This window comes from Jaculus jaculus, unplaced genomic scaffold, assembly GCF_020740685.1.
Source record: "Jaculus jaculus isolate mJacJac1 unplaced genomic scaffold, mJacJac1.mat.Y.cur mat_scaffold_34_1_3701052_arrow_ctg1, whole genome shotgun sequence".
Lineage (NCBI taxonomy): Eukaryota > Metazoa > Chordata > Mammalia > Rodentia > Dipodidae > Jaculus > Jaculus jaculus.
In genome coordinates, this window is record NW_025423490.1 from 1,901,727 (window position 1) to 1,923,232 (window position 21,506).

At 40.5% G+C, this 21,506-nt stretch overlaps 2 protein-coding genes across 3 annotated transcripts; both read left to right on the forward strand.

Annotated features, from left to right (window-relative positions):
* The first annotated feature begins 1,097 nt into the window (after positions 1-1,097).
* LOC123457283 (zinc finger protein OZF-like) lies at positions 1,098-18,816 on the forward strand. Of its 2 annotated transcripts, none has more exons than XM_045141243.1 (4): positions 1,098-1,179; positions 11,007-11,148; positions 13,754-13,846; positions 17,515-18,816. In XM_045141243.1, exons 1-4 carry the CDS (start codon positions 1,135-1,137, stop codon positions 18,732-18,734), a joined length of 1,500 nt encoding a protein of 499 aa, XP_044997178.1. In that variant the 5' UTR covers positions 1,098-1,134; the 3' UTR covers positions 18,735-18,816. The 2 variants fall into 2 exon arrangements, with proteins under 2 accessions (XP_044997178.1, XP_044997180.1); XM_045141245.1 differs by lacking the exon at positions 1,098-1,179 and adding an exon at positions 4,077-4,187.
* Positions 14,855-15,340, forward strand: LOC101594928 (transmembrane protein 251-like). The gene has a single exon (XM_012952243.2). The coding sequence runs from the start codon at positions 14,855-14,857 to the stop codon at positions 15,338-15,340; it is 486 nt and encodes a 161-aa protein (XP_012807697.2).
* Positions 18,817-21,506: the final 2,690 nt, after the last annotated feature.

Below are 21,506 nucleotides of genomic sequence, written 5' to 3' on the forward strand. Positions count from 1 at the left end.
AAAGGGAAGGAAGGGAAAGAGTGGGAAAGGGAGAAGAATAGGAAGAAAGGGAGAAAAAGAGGGGAAAGGGTGATGAGTGGCAGGAAGAAAGGGTGAAAAGGGAGGGGAAAGGTGAAGTGGAGAATGAAAAGAAAGGAAGGAGGGAGTGAGTAAAGGAGAGAAGAAAGAATGGGAGAATAAAGAGGGTAAAGTGATAAGAATGGAAGGAAGGAAAGAAAAAAGGAAGGACAAGGGAAGCAGGGCAGGCTTGTAGGACCCAGGCCTGGACACAGCCAATCCCTGTGGGCTGACCAGTGTTCTCAGGAACACACAGAGGGCCTTGTGTGATATTCTGGTCCCAGGAGTGACTCCATCACACCAGGCCTCCTCAGGAGTTCCCGCACCTACTCTCTGGGTAAATGGGGATGGGGGCAGAACACAGGCTCTGTGACTGCAAAGCTGCTTCAGTTCAGCTGCACCCCACTACCAGGAGCCCCTGCATCCGCTCTCTGGGTATGTGCAGGCTGGGGCACAAGTGCTGTGAGCTGCAAAGTCCTTGCTCCAGTACAGCTGCACCCATGTACCAGGAGCCCCTTCATCTGCACTGTGGGTAGGTGGGCACACAGACTGTGTGAACTACAAAGTTCCTGCTTCAACACACATGCACCCCAGGAACCCCTCTGGGTATGTGAGGGACACAGGAGCATTTTTGGGCTCAAAGCACGTACTTCCACACAGCTGCACCTCAGGTCTCAGGAGCCCCTGCATCTGCTCTCTGAGTGTTTGGGGGGCGCACAAGCTCTATTAGCTGCAAAGTTCCTGCTCCCATGCAGCTGCAGCCCCCTTACCTTCGGCCAGCTTCCTCCCCTCCTGACCGGTGGATGGGTCCAGCCTCCCCCGTGCCGTAGGCCGGTGGAACTGCCCGTGACGTCACAATGCCGCGGCTCGCGGGCCTCCTCCGGGAAGTCGTAAAGTTTGGAGGCGGCAGGACGAGGGTTTCTTTGTCCAGAGCCTCTAACCAGCCGCTGGTCAGGGAGCAGGAGGCGGCAGTGGCCTGTCTGTGCGCCTGGAAACCGCTCAGCGGACTGTAAACTGAAAGGCGTAAGGCGCGAGCCGCGGAGAAGCGGCGGATGCCTCGCTGAGGCCGCCTGCTGCATGGCGGCGGCGGGTCTGCGCGCGAGCGGGCGCGCCCCGCTGCAGGTACCGGGGTCGCGGGCCCGGGCGCCGCGGGGACCCCGGGAGGCGCCGTGAGGAATCCAGGGGTGGGCTGGCGGCGGCCCACACCTAGCTTCAGAGCTCCGCCGGGGAGCATGAGTCCATTCACGCAGACCACACACACACACATACCACTCCCCCCAAAAAAAAACTGGGTTCGGCGCACTCTTGTAATCCCACTCAGAGGCTGAGGCAGGAAGTTCAATGGTTGAGGGAAGTCTGGACTTTATAAATGACCCTGTTTTAAAACACAAGAGAGAAATGAAAAGAGAGGGGAAGATAAAGGGAGGAAGGGGAGGAAAGAGGGAAGACAGACAGGGAGAAAAAAGGGGGAAAGGAAAGAAAAAAAGGAGACAAAAGGGAAGAAGAGAGGAAACAAGGAAAGAAGAAAGGGGAAAAAGAAGGGTAATAGGTGAAGATTGGAGGGAAAGAATGAAGGTGAGAAGGAAAAAGGGGAAAGGGAGGAGAAGGAAGGAAGAAAAAGGAAAGGGAGAAGTGTGGAAGAAAGGAAGAAAAAAGAGGAAAAGGGAGTAGAATAGTAGGAAGAATGGGAAAAGGGGGAAAGGGTAAAGAATGGAATGAAGGAAGGAGGGAGTGAGGGAGGGAAACAAGAAAGGAAGAAGGGAGAGTCGGAGAAAGAAGGAAGGGAGAAAAAAAGGGGAAATGGAAGACAAGAAGGGGAGGAAGAAAGGAAGGAAGAGTAAGCGAAGCAGGGCAGGCTGTGGAACCCAGGCCTGAGTGCAGTCAATCTCTGTGGTTTGGCTGTAGTGTTGACAGGCACACACAGTGGACCTGTGGGATCTTCTGGCCAGGAGTCACCTTGTCCCATGAGGTTTCCTCACACCCCAGGAGTCCTGTAACTGCTCTATGGGTAGGTGAGAGGAACGTTCCCTGTAAGCTGCAAAGCCCCTGCTTCAGTACAGCTGCCTCCCCATCCCTTCTGAAAGCCACCCTCTAGTAGGGATGGAAGGGGCAGGTGGAACAGCTCGTGATGTCACAGTGCTGCAGCACTACTAGAGCACTGGGGAAATTGTAAACTTGAAGGCAGGGAGCTGCGAATGGTGAGGAGGTAGCAGCAGCGTTCATTTTCCTGAGCCTCTATATGGCAAGATGGTGGTGGAGGAGATGACCACAGCAATCTGCTTGCGTGTGAGACCTCTCCACATCAGGTCAGGGTCAGGCTGGGTAGAGGGCCTTGTGTCTTCTCCTGGTGGTGCTGCAGGACCCCTGGTGATAGGCCTGGCCACAGCCCAAACCCAGCTCCAGTGTGCCACCACAAATGTCTTCACCTCCATGCCTGTTTCTTAATCACAGTGTGATATGCTTACGGACATTGTCTTCATTTTCCTCTGTATATGGACAGAAAGTAAAACCCAACAGTGTTAGGTATTAAATGCTGGAAGGCAAATGCAGGAAGGAGAATAAGTGAAGTCTTGGCCTTACTAGCCTCTGGCCTTAACCCAAAATTCTGAAAGCTTTGGGAGTGTGAGAAATGAATATCCAACACTACTGAGAGTGATTATTAAAATTGGGAATGTTTAAGTTTAATAAACTCACTCTAGTTTGGGTAAAGGTGTCTACTTAACGTACACATGGTGATAGGCAGGTAGAGAATTTAGAGAAGTTACTAGACCAGGTTGGTTTCAGGATTGTCTTGATGCTTCATGAATGGAAGAATAGGTTAGTTACTTAATGTAAAGGAAGAACAATATTACAGGCACAGAGATGTCTAACCTGGATGAGATATTCAGATTGATTTGCTTATGTGATATTTAGGGTATATATAGGAATTTAGAAGAATATGACATTAAAGAGAGAACTGATGTGATTCAAGTATTTTGTGTATGAATGTGCATGCCATTGGGGTACATGTGGAGGTCTGAAGAAAACTTCCACTTTCCTTGACACAAGATGTCACTTGTTTTGCTGGGTGCATGCTGTTTGTTTCTCCTGCTTCATGTGCACCATTCTCTCTGGCCTGCAAGCCTCTGGGTTCTCTTGGTTCCATTTGTCATTGCCTTGTAGTCTGTATGTGGATGGTCGGAATTGAACTGAAGCTGTTATGCTGGCAAGTAAATACTTTAACCATCTCTGTAGGCCCCTCATTTGATGTATGGATGTGTGACACCTACTCACCACCCTGAAATGGCACACATCAAACCTCCCTGAAGAGGGATGTTTTCTGTGATATAGTAACCAGGATGGCCTGAATCACACAGCCCAAATATGAGGCAACAGGCAGGATACCATAGGGCCTACATGAAAATTCTTCCTAGCCACCTGGACAGGAGAAAGGAGACAGTCAGTAGGAAGATCCCCAAAGACGTATAAACCCATCACCCAGTTTTTTACAGTGAGGACATCCTGAGAAGCTGGGCCTTGGGCTTTTACTCTGGAGATGAGACTCTGAGTTAGCAATAGGATCTGAAAGACTAGACACTGGACATGGAGTTTTGGGAATTCAGACCATCAGGATAGAAGTAGGTAGGTGGGGTCTTCCATATAGGGAGGAGAGGCATGTGCCATGTACAAGATGAATGACCATTATCAACCCACCTTCCCCATTCTGTAAATTGGTGCTGGATTGGTTCTCCTCTGAACTGTGGTCTGGTTGCCATGGTGATGTGGAGGAAGGGGTAACCAGGTGGAGAAACAGGAAGACAAGCTCAAACTGCCTGTTAAGCAGAGACATTGTTCAGGGTTCTGATGCATCTATCTTTTGAGGGTCTAATGCATGAGACATTGGCTTTGTGTATGAAGTCTTTGTTCCATCATTTCCCTCTCAGCCCACTGATTGGTGACATTAGAATCTCCTGACTTTTCTTCCCACAGCTGTCTTCTATATCAGTCATCCTGTGTTTCTTAATCAAGAATTCAGTCCTTGATACTTGTGCTTCCAGAGGCAAGTGAACAAAGACAGGAATTCAACCTTGAACCTGTGCTCTCTTGCAAGAGCTGGCAATTTGGGATAAGAAAAGATTCTTCTCTTAGAGGTATCTTATATTTCTTTCTTTTTTTTTTTTGGTTTTTTGAGGTAGGGTCTCACTGTAGCCCAGGCTGACCTGGAATTCACTATGGAGTCTCAGGGTGGCCTCGAACTCATGGCAATCCTCCTCCGTCTGCCTCCCGAGTGCTGGGATTAAAGGCATGTGCCACCACGCCTGGCTTGAGATATCTTGTATTTCATCTATAGCTAACAGTAGTTATAGAAGTGAAAAGAAAGGTAGTCACTTCAAATTATTTTGGTCAAGTAGTCAGTCATGGCACTGAGATTTATGAGGTTATTGGTTCTGTATGTCTCCTTGTGGACTTATGGACTCTTCTGACCATGTTGTGAGGGTTTCATATACACCAAAGCCCTTGCATTCCTCTGAACCTCTTCTTAGATTATATCTAGATCAAAATATAACACAGAACAAACCATGACTAGTGCATGTGTAGATTTCTTTACATAAAACAACATGTCTCTATTTTCCCCTTATCACTCTTATCAGTATGAACAAGGAAGTGGGTAGTCCAGCCCCTTCTGAGGCCTGAAATTCTTCCCAACTCTGGCCTGTGTTTTCTTGCCTGTTCCATCAGATTGAGGCTCAGACTTGCTTTAGGTTGTTCACTTGGTGGCCGCTTGGCAATTGTTCAGCTTCTTCCCTGGCATAATCAAGCCAAAGTCACAACATGTCTCCCATTTCCACATAGCCCCTACGCTTCTCCCTCAACTGTTCTCATATTTCTAGGAAAAAAAAAATGGTACAAACTGTGTTGCTGAGGTTGGTCTCAGGAGGAATGCATTTGCTTTAGCCCTTAAACTGATATTTGTGATGTTAGGGGTCATTTTTGGTAATTTAATAGGTGGGGCATACCATGCTGCACCTGAACTTGTGGGTGGGTATAGGGATGTTGCTGAGCACCCTGAAATGTGCATGTCATTCGCAAAACAAAGTCTGTCTGACTCAAATTGTCAGTAGAGTGAAGAGAATGCCAAGTGCACTGATATGGGCACATAAAAGAACCTGAAACTCTCAGGGGAGAATATGTACTGATTTTTATTTTTGTTTTTGTTTTTATTTATTTTTTATCTTAGGCTGGGAATTGAAGCTGTGAATGTCAAACCACAGTTGTTACCTTAAGTGTATAATAAATAGTTTATTCTGAGTTGAATATAATATGAGAGATGATGGCACAGAAACAGATCTAGGTTACATCTAATATAATGTTTCAATGTGGTAAAATTTCCAGAAATTTTTGTTTCATTTCTTAAGTCTGGTCTCACTCTAATCCTGGCTGACCTGGAACTCAATCTGTAAACCAAGATAGCCTCAACAATTTGTTCCTCAGAATTTAGACATGGTGAGTTTGTGCCTGGCATCCTAGGCCACAGGAAGTAAATGGTAACACCATATAACCATGTAACCCTGTTCACTGGCTCCTCATTGTCCATGTCATCCAGTTCCTGGGTTCTTTGAGGTGAGAGATCAGGATTTCTAGGCTCCCTTACCTCCTGGAACATGTATATCTGATTTCAAGGCTATTGCAATCTGGTGTTGGTATGACTGAATACTGACATCATCTTATATCTCTTCCTGAGTCATCAGGTTCCATCCTATCTCCCAGCTGCTCAAAACCATATTCTTTGTGACCTAAACTTGGCCTCCTGGTTGTGGTGATCTTAGTGGCCCTCATCTATGCCTGACCATCAGAAAGCTACTCACCTGTTACAGTGAGGTTGACATGTTTACATGGACATTTTTCAGCCATCCAGCAGAGGTCTAGGAGGGCTTGGAGTGGCAGCACAGTGTTAGAAACTGATATTATTGATCTACATGGAAAGACCATCGGTCCCATGTCCATGGTTTGGGGGCAACGCCAGGGTATCTGGTCATTGTTTGTAGGTGACTGTTATGCCTGTGTCCTGAGAAGTTGAGCATGGTTGCATTGCATAGAAATGAACTGGTGTGAACAGAGGGATATGGCACAGAACGAAAAATCTTTGGGTGAACTGTTGCTTAATCAGCTGCAATTGAGAGATTACAACCTTTGAGAGTGGACCAGATGACCTGCACTGGAGCAACAGGAAGGATGTAGAATCTTTTGAAGGGGCCTAAGTGCTCAAGAAGTATCCTTTCTTCAAAGCCTGCTTATCCCCACCCCCATATTAACAAATTGGAACTCTACCTGGTATTGTGGAGTATAAGAAATGCTGGAAAGAGAGGATAATTGAGTTTGTAACATGGTCTTCTATTTTGGAAATAGTCATGGGATGGGCAGTGTGAAGCAGGTTTGCTGGATGCCTGCATGGAGACCCACTGGGACCATGAGGATGAACCGTGGATTGCAGTGGAGACCCAGTGAAGATGGCTGCTAAGGAAAGCTGCCGGCCCCAATGAAGTTTTCCAGGACTGTGAGTGGCCTAGCTGGAGGGGTGGAATTGGAACTCCAGAGATTTTTGCTGGTTAGAATTATTGGACTTGGAGACTTGTCACTGGCTGGAGTTATTGGACTTGGAGCTACGAAGTTTGGTGTTTGCTCCATTTAAGTCATGTGTTGCTTCAGTATTTCTATGTTATGCCCAGTGCCATCTTTAGCACTGTGAATGTTTATTATGTGGCATTATGGGTTTTTGGAGGTTATTTTTTGGTATTATGGCTCAGTTAAAAGATCTTGGACTATGGGGATGTATTGTCATCACTGGAATTGATAACAACAATGGGGACTTTTAAGGTTGGACTGAATGCATTGTATTTTACATGATGTATGGATATCAGTTTATGGGGAATAGGGTCTGCATGTAGTGGTTTGATTCAGTTGTCCCCCATAAATTTAAGTGTTCTGGATGCTAGGTTCCCCAGCTGATGGCAGTTGGAAATTAAAGCCTCCTGGAGGCAGTGTATTGTTGGAGGTGGGCTTATGGGTGTTATAGCCAGTTTCTCCATGCCAGTGTTTGGCACACTATCCTGTTGCTATTGTCCACCTTATGTTGGCCACTCTCTGCTCAAGCCATCATTTCCCCTGCCATCATGGAGCTTCACCTCAAATCTGTAAGCCAAAATAAACTTTTTTTTTTTTTTTGCAAATGCTGATCTTGGTCAGGTGATTTTTGCTAGCAATGTAATCCTGGCTGCAACACTGTTTCTTCACTAAAAATGTAAAAAGTATAGGAATGGTATGGGTCCACATTGCTCCTCATTCTCCGAAGATGAAAGGTCTGTGGAATATAGATGTGTATGAAGAAGACAGGCCTTATTAACTGAGGGACAATACAAGATATTGAGGTTCAGAGACTAGTTTCTCACAGGGGTGATTGCATAAGATGATTTGACTGTCTGAGAAGGCTTGTAAGGGAATCAGTGGCTGTAGTCATTAGATTGGATTCATAAGATATCTGAGAAGAATTAAGAAGGAAGGGGGTATTTGGAAGTGATATGAGTCTAAAAGCCAGTTCTCAGGAAGGACAGAGGTTTATATTCTGTAAGAGTGAGACTATAAATAGAAATGTTTCAACTTATTTAGTTATTTCAGGCTTACCCATTCTAGGGAAAGCTTTATTATTGCAGAAGAAGCTGAGTCATTTCATCATACATGTGCAGCAAATAATGAAAGAGAGCAGTCAGAAATCAAACCAGCTTAGAACACACCCTAGTGGTAAGAAAGGGTACTATCTCAGTAATACACTCCCTAGTAGGGCTCTGCCTGCAGCAGACATAAATAGGAAGCTTAATATCAATTATAATGAGGCTCAGACTGAAGAAAAAAAAAAAAAGTAAGCTTCCCTAAGGATCAGACAGAATGTAGGACATGTTAGAATCAGAATGACTTCATCTTTGGATTGTGGCTGCTATGTGTTTGTGACCCTTTGTTTCCTAAGAGTAATCCAATCATCCATCCCAATTATCACATTCTTAGAATAACCCAGACCACCTATTTTCATTTTCACTTTCTTGGAATGTCCCAAGCCAACTGTATGACTATTCCTTCCTTAAAGTTGTCTAAGCTCTGAGGCAAGGTGTATTACCCAGCAAACAAAAATTCCCAGCGCTTATATCTGCCCTAAATATCCACTGGGCTTTTGTTTCTGCATGGTCAGAGCCCTTCTCAGGATGCCTTTAATAAAGTCTAAATGTCTTCACTCTCATTTTATTTCCCACTCCTCCTAACACAATCCATGTGAATTTATGAAACATTCTTCTAAAAAACATCATACATGTTGTAATTTATGAAAGAAGAAATATGTGGTATATGTGCTGTAGTGTATTTTCAGGATGTGGTATTTTGAAAAGGATATATGTAACCAGATCAGATTGTGTTTGTCAAGACAGGCTAATTGTTCAGAGATGCTATTTTTAATGTTATAGATCACCCAATTACAATATTTGGCAAGGGTTTATTGGGATTGTTGGTTGAAGCATGTGTCCAATGATTGCCTAATGTATATAACTGGATTTATCCGAGTTCACATTTATTAAAAGAGAACACAGTATTGTATACTAGTAGGTGAATTTCATTCTCTAACCACACTATCCAAATATATAACAATTTGCTATTTTAACTGCTGAGTAGTAATGGGGAAAATACTATCTTTTAAAAACTTCTTTGGGGCTGGAGACATGGCTTAGTGATTAAGGCATTTGCCTGCAAAGCCAAAGGACCTCAGTTCAGTTCCCCAGAGACCCATATGAGACAGATGCACAAAGTGGCTCATGCATCTAGAGTTCATTACCAGTGGCTGGAGGCCTTGGCACACCCTCCCCCCCCATGCCACTTTCCTTCTCTTGCTCCCTCAAATAAATAAATAAGATTTTTAAAAAATACTTCTTTGTAACTGCCCCAGATATATCCAGTGTACCATGATAAAAATTATTTCTCATCACCCTGTATTTTCTTCCTCCAAAATCTAATCTACATTGATTCCTTTCTTCTTTCCAATTAATCTCCTATTTTGATGTTTTTTTCCCCCACCTGTTATGCAAGTTTGTGTAGACCGCAATTCCTCCCCATTTATGGACTTTTGATTATGTATCCAATACCAGGCAGCTGTGGGTTCCTGTTTTCTTGTTCCAGGGCTCACCATGGTCCCCCTGAAGGCACCTAGGCAGCCTGCGTGGGTAAGCGTGCAAAAGTGAAAGACTTTCAGGAAATAGATGAACAGCTCTCGGTTTGCTGTCAGGGAAATGAGTTTATAAGCATCTGAGGGTGGGGGGAGGGTCCTAAAGAGATTGGATGTAAAAGGTTCATTGCTGATGCCTAATTAGCATATGGGGATATTCATTCCAGCATGTAGGCAATAGCGGGGTGGGGGGGGATTAGGTGACCTAGGGTCTCTGGAGAATGGGCTGTGTGAAGGTGTTGGCTGGTAAGGAGTTTCCTAGGCAACTGGTGAAAGGTCGCAGGGCTATGGGCCAAGCCTAAGTTCTAGTGTGCTGCTCTAATGGAGCAGACCTCAGGTCTAATCAGAGAGCAGTTGTCAGAGAGCAGTTGGTTTCCCCCATAATAGGCATAGCAATACTGTACCAGTTAACACATCTGACCTGGTTGACCATTGGTAAAACTTGCATGGTTCACTACGGGTTAACTGCATTGATTGTTTTTCTAACCCAACAGGTTGCATAGCTCTTTCCAATACATTGATAGCTAGGTAACTGGGAGGAGGCTTTCAGCTTTGCTACAGCTTAGTTTCCCAGTATCCTGCATCTCATGCATATAAAGTCTTTAGTAAGAGGATCTTACAATCTGGTTATTGATGCATAACCAAGGGTCTTAGCAATGCCTGAAGTATTCTGTGCCATCAATGCATTTTATGGCTAATACTCAGTGGAAGACAGCTCACCCTGGCACTTAAATTTTTCTAATAACAATGTATTGTTTTTGGTATCTAGGTCCATAAGGTATTTCTGCTCAAACCCTATTTTAGCATATATATTACTAGCTACCAAACACATATATTTTAAATATCATTTTTTCTTCTGGTAAACCGTTATAGTTCAAGAGAAGAGAAAAAAGAGCTACTTTTATTAGCACTGATATTTGTAACATAAGTTTAAGCCAAAGCCAGGCATAGTGGCACACACCTTTAATCCCAGCACTTGGTAGGCAGAGGTAGGAGGATCACTGAGTTCCAAATCACCGAGACTGCATAGTGAATTCCAGGTCAGCCTGAGCTAGAGTGAGACCCTACCTCAAAAAAATAAAAATAAAAAATTGAGCCAAGGTGTTTCAGATCGTGTGTATTCATTGAATTGCAGTTGCATGGAACAGTGGCACGCACAGTACAGTGGGCTTGAGTGGGTTCCCAACATAAGCTGCAGTGAAGTTCACTGCTGCAACATGATATATTGGTGCCAAAACTCCTTGAATTCATTGTTTATAATATATTTGATTCTGAATTAATATTTGGTTTGCTCAGAATTTTTTCAGGTTTGCCATATTTCTTATGACCCCCAAATTGGTGATCAGACCCAATATGGATTCAAAATCCATAACTTTATTCAGAGCTTCTATCTCACTATTAGTGTTACGAATTGAACACATGCCCTTGCACCTTCTGACCAGGCAGTGTACCACAATGTTGTGCCAGTAATCCTGTTCCATTCTCTTGTGTTTTCATTTATAAAAAAGTGAATCTTATTTTCTTGAATCACTACAGCAAGATACAGGTACTATATTTGTCTTGAGTCTTTTCTTTCATGATACAGTATAAAAACTTTGTGCTTTTTGAATAAGCCCTGCCAAGGTATATATAGAAGAGTGAAGGCCAATTTGCTAGACCCTCTTTTGTAGTCTTTTGTAGTCTTGGGTTGAACAGAAGTATCTCATTATAGGAGTCGGTGTCTTTTGAAGACATAGCTGTGGACTTCACCTGGCAAGAGTGGCAGCACCTGGATGTTGGTCAGCGAAACCTCTACAGAGATGTGATGCTGGAGAACTACAGCAGCCTGAAGTTCTTGGGTGAATTAAACTCCTGTGAGTCTGAGTAGCAGTTCCTTTCTTTCTGGTAGATAAGTATAGTGGTCATTACTAATTTTCAGTACTGTTTTGATATTGTACTCTTAGACTAAAATACTTAATGGAGCATATTATAGAGATCAAAGTGGCTTTATTGTACATACATATATAATCACAAGAGTCTGTCAGATCAGGGATTACTTGAATACGCAATACTTAAAAATTCTTGTAGCCATTTTGAAATACTATAGTAAGTATTGCCAGATGCATACTAACTTACTACTGTGCTATATAACCTAATAAGTGATTTCTTCCAAATGCACCAAGTTAATTCTAACTATACTCATTATATCCCTTATCTTCTACTCATTTTCCATATTCTAATTAATTTTTATATTTTCTACCTCTATTATGTAAACTTGGACTTGTAAGTATAATGAGAACATGCAAAATTTTTGTTTCTTTGTTTGTCATGTTTCATTAATATCCCATGAATTTTCTGGGGAGAAGTAAAATAACACCTATTTACTCCAATTATACAGGGATTTAATAGCCCAAAGAAAAAAATCATAAATTCCATCTTGTTAAATGAGTTTATTGGGTTAGTTAGAAAGCATAGGCTTCTATGATATACTTTTGTACTGCCAAAAAAAAAAAAAAATCAAAACTCTATTTTTATCTCATATCTACACATTCCATAGTAGAATATCAAATGAGGAATTTATGGCATTTATTTCTGGTTATTGAGTGTTGATGCTCTATTTCCATTATCATAGACCTATGTGACCATTAGAGAATTCTTGATTTTATTGATGTGACAGTATTGAAAGTCTCTTGGTAATCAGTAGATCTGCTTTGATATAAGATGATGAAAATATTTTTCAAAACCAGTGGAAATAGCTATATTACTTCATATAATATCCTGCAGTTATATTCATACCACAGTTCTTAAAGTTTTCTTTTTATTTGGAGACTGAATCTCACTCTACCATAGGTTATCCTTGAGTGAACTCTGTAGCCAAGGCTGTCCTTAAAATCTTAGTAATTATCCTACCTCAGGTCCCCACTTGTTTTTGGCAAAGGAGTGTGCTACCACACCTGGCTCCCTTTCTCCTTGGTGTCTTTTATCTCTATATAGCCATTTGGCATACAAAAAAGGATATTTTTTTAGTTTGCCTTGTAATTTGTATGGGCATTGTTTAATGCCCTTATCATATATCTTAGGCTAAGACTTTATCTTTTTTTTCTGTCTTTATGCTTTGAACTGAACTTGATGAATCCTATAAAAGTGCTATACACCAAGGTATTTTTCATCATTAACACTTCTATAGTGTATTGGAGAAGAATGGTCAATAAGTAAATCATTGTTGTTGTTGTTTTTTCATTATTGTTGTTTTGTTTTGTTTTTAGAGAAAATAAGTTCAGTGTTGCCCAGTCATTAATATTGAGGCTATCTGTTATATATAACATTACTTAATCCATTATAATCCTGTGTTAATTTAGGGAGAAGTATTATTTTTGTTTAAATTTAGCAATTTGTGTGTGTGTAAGGGCATTCATTTGCCTTATTCATTGTCTCTCCTCAGATTGCTTTGTTTTGTTTGTTTTACTATGGAATTTGTTAGTATATACATTTATTCACTTAAGGGCAATTCTTATAAACCCAGAAGCCATTCCTTCATTATATTCTTTGCCATTTCTTAATTTTCCTGAGGTATTTTTAAATAGTAATGCATTTTTGGCTCTGCTTTATAACTTTACTTGTGAATCCTTTTTCTGTTTTACTTTTAAATTTTTTTAATTTACTTATATAAGAGAGAAAGAGAGGGAGAAAGAAGGAGAGGGAGGAATAGGCAGATATATAGAGAAAATATGTATGTGCAGGCCTTCAGCCACTGCAAACAACTTGCAGATGCATGCACCCCTTTAGACATCTGACTTATGTGGGTGCTGGGGAATCCAACCTAATCCTCTTGGCTTTGCAGTGCAGATACGTGTCTTAACTACTAAGCCATCTCTCAAGCACCATTTTACCTTTGTTTTTTATTGATTTCTTTAGTTGAACTCTTTTCCCTCAATCTTTCCCTATTATTCTTTAGTTCCACCTATCACTAATGCCAGTTGTTGTCTCTGTAGTTTCATTATATTCCCCTTCCATAAGGCTCTATTCCTTTAATTTTCTTTTAAAATCATTGTTTAAGCTTTTTGTCCCTGAATATGTGTTGTCTTTGTAGCTTCCTTATGTTCACCTTGCATAATGCTCTATGCCATTACTGTTCTTTAAAAATCATTGTTTAAGCATTATGTCCTTGACTGTGTGAGGCTGATGTAGAAGGGCTTGGGGCTAAAGCATTTTTCTTGGTCAACCTTGGCTACTGTGAGTCCATATCTTATAAAACACCAAAAATAGTTATATATCATGTTGTACAATGTTAATTTGAGGGAAATACTTTCAATTTCACATCAGAGAAATATTCCACTTGATTTACACCAGGAGTATAAACTTTCTCTAAGCTAACTTTGTCATTCATGTAATACAGATCAGTTGTAGAAATGCAGAGGTTATCTCAAAGGAGTCCACCTAATATAAAATTAAAATTTGTACATTATTTCCCAATTTCAGGGAACTGTATGACCAAACCAGATTTGATCTTCAAGTTGGAGCAAGGATTTGCACCATGGAGTGTAGTAGAAGGCTCAATTCAGAGGCTTCCAGGTAAGTAAATGCATACTGTGTAACATAGGTCAGTGAGATGAGAACTCATCACAGTTGTCAAAATAAATGGCTTTACTGTGAATCCAATACCTGGTATGAAATGGAGAATGCTCTATTCTGTTTCTAACATTGAATGTTTTACACATTCCAAAATTTAATTTCCTGTAGAGGTAGTCTTACAAAATATTAAGTGGTAAATATTGTACTAAATTCTCCCTTGATAATTTTCTGTATATTTCAGTGTAACAGTACCCTTAGTCACTTTAACTGCCATAACAAAATGCTTAAAAGAAGCACCTTATGGAAGAAAAATATTTATTCAAGTATATAATTCTGTAATGGTAGTTTTGCCTACAATGCTGACACAAAGAAAGTATTTAACACAATTATATTTACAATCACCTATGAAATTTAGAAAAAAGTGAGAAAAGAGAGAATCAGAGATTCCATGATAAGGTTTTAAAACCCTGTTGTGAAATTTACATGAGAAGAATGTGGGTGACAAAAGGATATTAGATTTACGAAATATTGGAAGTATATAAGGGATTCATAAAGAACATTTGGGACATTGAACAAAAGAAAATATAAATGAAAGTGCAAAGAAAATTAGTAAATAGTCCATTCTCATGTTGTAGATGAAAATAAAATGTAAAGACACAGGTACAACAGAAGACAGTCAGCACGAGAGCTCTTGTGCCAAAAGAGTGGTATCTGTACTGGTATTTTAAACTTGTCTCTTGAGGCCCTGCCGGCCCCATGCGGGGTGCGGGTCGCGCGGGGCAAGGCCCTGGCGGGTGCCGCCTCCCCCGGCCAGCAGCGGGCACGCTCTGTGGCACTCCGGGGGCGGGGGCGGGCGGGACGGCTCCGAGGCCGCAGAGCCCGGGAGCATCCAGCCGGATGGCGGGGGACTGGGACTCCGGGGTGGCGGTGGCGCCGGGCCACCTCGTGACCAACAGTGGTCACGCCGAACTTCGTCACAGCAGCTCGTGCTCCGGGGCTTGCTCTGAAATGCCAAAGGCACCCGATTATTCAGAAGCGAGTGACTCTTTAGCGCTTGCCGTGGGAACAAGAAGATTTCCCGGACCACTGCACAGAGCTTGGAGAATGATGAACTTCCGACAGCGGATGGGATGGATCGGAGTGGGACTGTATCTGTTAGCAAGTGCAGCAGCATTTTACTATGTTTTTGAAATCAGTGAGACTTACAACAGGCTGGCTTTGGAACACATTCAAAAGCACCCTGAGGAGCCTCAGGAAGGAACCACATGGACACACTCCTTGAAAGCTCGGTTGCTCTCCTTGTCTTTCTGGTTGTGGACAATTATTTTTCTTATTCGTTATTTACACGTGTTTTTGTTCCTTTACTCTTGCACAAGAGCTGACCCCAAGACGGTGGGCTACTGTATCATCCCCGTATGTTTGGCAATTATTTGCAATCGCCACCAGGCATTTGTCAAGGCTTCCAAATCAGATCAGCAGACTGTAACTGATTGAAACATAAAATCAGTCACCTCCCCTTATGGTTACAAAACTGCCAGTACCCTGGAGAATGATCACAAGACTTCACTCTCTAAACAGATCTCAGGAAGTTGTGGTGGTACAGAGGGTTTTAAAAAAAAATGTGACTAGGGCACTATTTTATCAGAATAGTAATGACGTTTTAGAGATACAGTACTGCAGACTCATGTTGATGACTTCAGATTTTGGAAGTAAAATTATGTCTTGTTATTTGCAGTCTTAAACTTGAAGGTACCTGAACTCTATTCTACTGTGCAGCATAGTGACGAATCAGAATTTTTTCCTTTGGGGAAAAAACAAACATTTCCATTGTGTTAAGTGTAAAAAGGTCCAACCATGGTCATAAAATTTAAATTTTATACAAAAAAATACTTGTCTCTTACAGGTATTAATTCTAGAGATTCAGATCAGTATGGCTGCCACTCAATCTGTAACAATAGACTCATATTTAGGAAGTGCTATAAGTAACATGTGAATTTTTTTTTTTGAACCTGAAAACATGGGTAATCTAGGGAGTCTGGACACATTAAATATTTATGTGTAGGAGATGGACACAAGAAGAAATACTCAATCTGACAGGGTTAAATGGAGAATTGCTGATCAACTTTTGTATTAAGGAGCCCTAGAAGGGAAGTGTTCATGGTCTCACCTTTTATGGTGATGAGTCAACCATATTTTTATTGATGGTCAAAATACAGGAAATTTGAAGCCTATATTTATCATTTTGTTTGGCCTTTAGGCACTCATTATAACATCACATGTTTAGTTGTAACATGGATCTGAAAATTATGAGCCCAGTTCAATTATATGGGTGAATCCTTCCCCTTACCACATGTAGTTGATTCTAGCTTAGGTACTTAAATCTCTGAATTGAGCTATGACCCTCTTTTGTGGTTTTTTACTGTCTGATTCTCAATGGAGATGACTTCTATATTTGCTTGTATGTGTATTAAATGTAGGTGGAGAAAGGTATGCTCTAATTTGTTCTTTTTTCTTTATTCTTCATCTATTTTTCTGCATTGATAACTTTGTTTTTACTTTATTTCATATTGTATACTTTTCATATTCATATTTTAATCTCCTTATCTTTATTTTAGTTGCTATTATTTTGCTTTCATATTCTAATGTGACTTTTGTTCTTCCCAATGCAACACTTTTTTCTTTGCCATCTTTCTTCTACTTTTGTCCTTTACTCAGAATAACAATGATTTAAAACAACGTTCATCTACTATTATCAATAGATATCAGCAATTGAGAAATACAAAGCCATCATGTCCAGTCATTATGAAACCGAACATTGGTTGTTGAGAAATCAATGGGTTAATATGCTTTTTGCATCATCATGAGTCGAGATCCCCAGAGTCAACAAGAACACTAAGAATATCAAAAATCTCATAGGCCAGAATCATTGCATACATAGTTCTTTACAACAGAAGGCAAATTCAAATAAAGTGAAAGGCAATGATGGTTCTATTATTAGCAAACATGCATTTTGTAACACACATTTCCAGACTCACAAGCACATATGCACATATAAGTACATAAGAATTAAAAAAAAAAACACCTATCATGAATATGGAGAAAGGTGGTAGTGGAGAGAATAGAAACAAAACCAAAATGTATCCTATGTTATCATAGTAGAATTCTGCACTAATCTTTGTAATTAACCAAACATCTGTACCTTAAAATTTCTAGTCAACTTGTGGTAAAATGACGTGTAAACACTTAGGCAAGAAAATACAAGTGGAAATATAAGGAAAACTTTTCTTCATACCCAATATGTTATTTCACTGAAACATAAATTCTTGAAAAAATCTAATTCAAAAAAGATTTGCTGTCTTCAGAAAAAGTAGAGAAGATCTTAACTGAGGTTACAAGAAAACCAAACAAATAATGAGAAGTAGTGTCACTTAAAGGTCTCTAATACATTCAGTGAATATAAGAAAGCATTTCCTGAATTTGCACTTTGTTGTGTAAGCCATCCCTCATCAAGTAACCTATCATAGAGAATAGTAAAGAAGTTTATTGAAAAGTAGTATTCATATAGTTATTGTGAGCTATATAATACTTTACCAAATACTACAAGTCATTGTTAGGTCAAATTGTTGTTTACTATTTGGAATGTAATAAGTTTTTTTTGTATTTCTCAGAATTAAACAGTCAACATAAAATGCCCTGGACAAAGGCTGATGATTTTCAGCAATGCCAGAATTCTGTTTACCACAAATTACATCACTCTTCTTCTCATGGAAAAATCACTGGTGAGAAGCTGTATGACTGTGGGACAAGATTGATTTCTAAGTCACATATGGCTGTGCATTATCGAACTCACACAGGTGATAAGCCATATGAGTGTAGCAAATGTGGAGAAGCTTTCATCTCCAAGGTATATCTCACTATCCATCAGAGAACTCACACAGGTGAGAAGCTGTATGAATGTACTGATTGTGAGAAAGCCTCTACCTTCAGGTCACAATTCACTGTGCATCAGAGAACTCACACACGTTGGAAGCCATATGAATGTACTGAATGTCGGAAAGCCTTCATGTCCAAGTCATATCTCACTGTGCATCAGAGAACTCACACAGGTTGGAAGCCATATGAATGTACTGAATGTGGGAAAGCCTTCATAACCAAGTCAATTCTCACTACTCATCAGAAAACTCACAACACTGAGAAGCCATATGAATGTACTGAATGTGGGAAAGCCTTCACCCGCAAGTCAAATTTCACTACACACCAGAGAACTCACACAGGTGAAAAGCCTTATGAATGTACTGAATGTGGGAAAGCCTTCACCTGCAAGTCAAATCTCACTACACATCAGAGAACTCACACAGGTGAGAAGCTGTATGAGTGTACTAATTGTGGGAAAGCCTTCATTTCCAAGAAATATGTGATTCTGCATCAGAGAACTCACACAGGTGAAAAGCCTTATGAATGTACTGAATGTGGGAAAGCCTTCACCTGCAAGTCATATCTCACTACACATCAGAGAACTCACACAGGTGAGAAGCTGTATGAGTGTACCGATTGTGGGAAAGCCTTCATTTTCAAGAAATACCTGATTCTGCATCAGAGAACTCACACAGGGGAAAAGCCTTATGAATGTACTGAATGTGGGAAAGCCTTCTCCTGCAAGTCAAGTCTCACTACACATCAGAGAATTCACACAGGTGAGAAACCATATGAATGTACTGAATGTGGGAAAGCCTTCATAACCAAGTCAATTCTCACCACTCATCAGAAAGCTCACAACACTGAGAAGCCATATAAATGTACTGAATGTGGGGAAGCCTTCAAGTTCAAGTCAACTCTCACTACCCATCAAAAAACTCACACAGGGAAATGTAGACTAAAACTGCATTGAGATTCCATCTCACTCCTGTCAGATTGACTACCATCATGAAAATAAATGCTCATAAATGTTGGTGGGGATGTGGAAAAAGAGGAACCCTTCTGCACTGCTGGTGGGAATGCAATCTGGTCCAGCCATTGTGGAAATCAGTGTGGAGGTTCCTAAAACAGCTAAAGATTGATCTACCATATGACCCAGCTATAGCACTCCTAGGCATATATCCTAAGGACTCATCTCATTTCCTTAGAAGTACATGCTCAACCATGTTTATTGCTGTTCAATTTATAATAGCTGGGAAATGAAACCAGCCTAGATGTCCCTCAAGGGATGAGTGGATAATGAAGATATGGCACATTTATACAATGGAGTTCTACTCAGCGGTAAAGAAAAGTGAAGCTATGAAATTTGCAGAAAAATGGATGGATCTGGAAAGGATTACAATAAGTGAGGTAACCCAGGCCCAGAAAGCCAAGTACCACATGTTCTCCCTCATATGTGGATCCTAGCTACAGATGATTGGGCTTCTGCGTGAGAAGGAAAAACTCAGTAGCAGAGGCCAGTAAGTTAAAAAGGAGATATAAAGGGAAGAGAAAGGAAGGGAGAAGGGTACTTAGTGGGTTGATATTGTATATATGTAAGTAGAATGATTGAGATGGGGAGGGGATATGATGGAGAATGGAATTTCAAAGGTGAAAGTGGGGGGGAGAGAGGGAGGGTATTTCCATGGGATATTTTTTATAATCATGGAAAATGTTAATAAAAAATGAGAAAAAAAAGTTTTAAAAAGAGGTGGAAAATATGACATCAAAATAAAAGTGAGACTGATTGAGAAGGGGAGGGGATATGATGGAGAATGGAGTTTGAAAGGGGAAAGTGTGGGGAGGGCAGTATTGCCATGGGAAATTTTTTATAATCATGGAAGTTGTTAATAAAAATTTGAAAAAAAATAAAAAAAATTACATCTTCCCAAATAAAGAAGGAAGTGGCAAACAAAAAATCTCACACAGGTGAAAAGACATATGAATGTACTGAATATGGGAAAGCCTTCATGTACACCTCATATCTCACTGTTCACCAGAGAACTCACACAGGTGAGAAGCCATATCAGTGTAATCAGTATGAGAATACATTCATTTCAATGTCAAATCTTAGGAAACCTCAGACAGTTCATACAGGGGATAAACAATAGGAATGCTCTAAATGTGGTAAGAGCGTCATCTCCAACACACACCACACTGCATCAAAGAACTCAAAATGTACTGAATGTGAGAGAGTTTGTCTTGCTATATAACAGACCTTAATAATCATAAGAGAATTCATACAAGTGAATAGCCATATGAATTTAAAGAATATGGGAAAGTTATTATTGCTAAGTAAATTTTAATAAGCATCAGAAAACCCAGAGGTGAGAATCCATGTCAATACACTGAGTCTTGGAAAGCTCTCATCTTCAATCACAGCTCACTGTGCATTGAAGAGCTCAGTGAACGTAATAAATGCGGAAGCATTGTCATCTCCCAGTGTATATGGCCTCTTTGAGTACTGAGGATTGAACCTGGAATTTTTAGGCTTCATGAGAAAGTATTTTACCCACTAAGCCATTTTTACAACCATTTCATTTCATATATTTGGATTCAATTATGTAACAGTTGGTCAGGAATCTTTCATTGTTAACTGACATATTATGTCTCAGAGTTATTTGGTAAGATGTTAGATGGATATTAAAGATTTCTGGGCTGGAGAGATGGCTTAGTGGTTAAGCACTTCCCTGAAAAGCCCAGGGACTCATGTTCAATTCTCCAGTTCCCACATCAGCCAGACAAACAAAGTTGAAACAAGTACAAGGTCACTCATGCACACTAGATGACTCAAGTGTCTGGAGTTAAAGTGCAGTGGCTATGGCCCTGGTGCCCTAATTCTCATTCTGTCTAAAATAAAATAATATGATAATAATAATAATAATAATAATGAAAAGTTTGGTCATGCCAGTTTACCAGATAACATTAGATGTTTACCTGGGAATTCTGGTAAGAGAGAAAATGACAAGTGTCATTTTAAAGGAAAGTTTTGAGTTGGATAGATCAAGAGTTACTGGTGCACCAAAACGAACAGCCAGATAGACTCTGGTTTAGCAGAAATTTTGGTTAAGATTCAAACACTAGGGGATGAAGTAATGGCTCAACAGTTAAAGGCACATGCTTGCTCAAGCTGACAGCCTGGGTTTGATTCCCCAGTACTGATGTAAAGCCCAATGCACAAAGTGACACATGAATGTGAAGTTTATTTGCAGTAGCAAGTTGTCCTTACACATCAATTCTCTCTCTAATTATCATTCCCTCATTTTCTCTCTACCACTTTGCTTGCAAATAAATTAATTAGTTAATTCAGAAAAAAAGATACAAAGTGTCCAGTAGCGAGCTCTTCATTTGAAGGTCCCTAAATCATAAGAGTCAAAGATAAGGTTCTTGCTAGAGGGAACTTCTACTCCACACCACTCTGATAGGATTGTGCTAAGCCAAAGATTTTTACAAGTACTTTTCATACTTCCACCAAATCTGAGGACCAAACATGAAAACTATTCTTCTCATTACTGATATTTTATCCTTTATTATTGCTACAGAAGAGTGAATGATTTTACATATTTTAAATATTTAATTGTGTCACAACTTACTTTTTTCAAATTAGTACAGTTGTTTAATTTTCTTTTGAACTCAGAACCATAAAATGCTGCTGAGATTTACCAGGCAGAGCCCATGGTTTTCAGGATTTTGTTAATCCAACTGA

Coding starts and splice junctions, on each gene's coding strand:
- LOC123457283 (XM_045141243.1), top strand. CDS start 1,135: ATGGCGGCGGCGGGTCTGCGCGCGAGCGGGCGCGCCCCGCTGCAG. Junction 1,180..11,006: donor GCGGGCGCGCCCCGCTGCAG/GTACCGGGGTCG, acceptor ATCTCATTATAG/GAGTCGGTGTCTTTTGAAGA. Junction 11,149..13,753: donor CTTGGGTGAATTAAACTCCT/GTGAGTCTGAGT, acceptor TCCCAATTTCAG/GGAACTGTATGACCAAACCA.
- LOC101594928 (XM_012952243.2), top strand. CDS start 14,855: ATGCCAAAGGCACCCGATTATTCAGAAGCGAGTGACTCTTTAGCGCTT.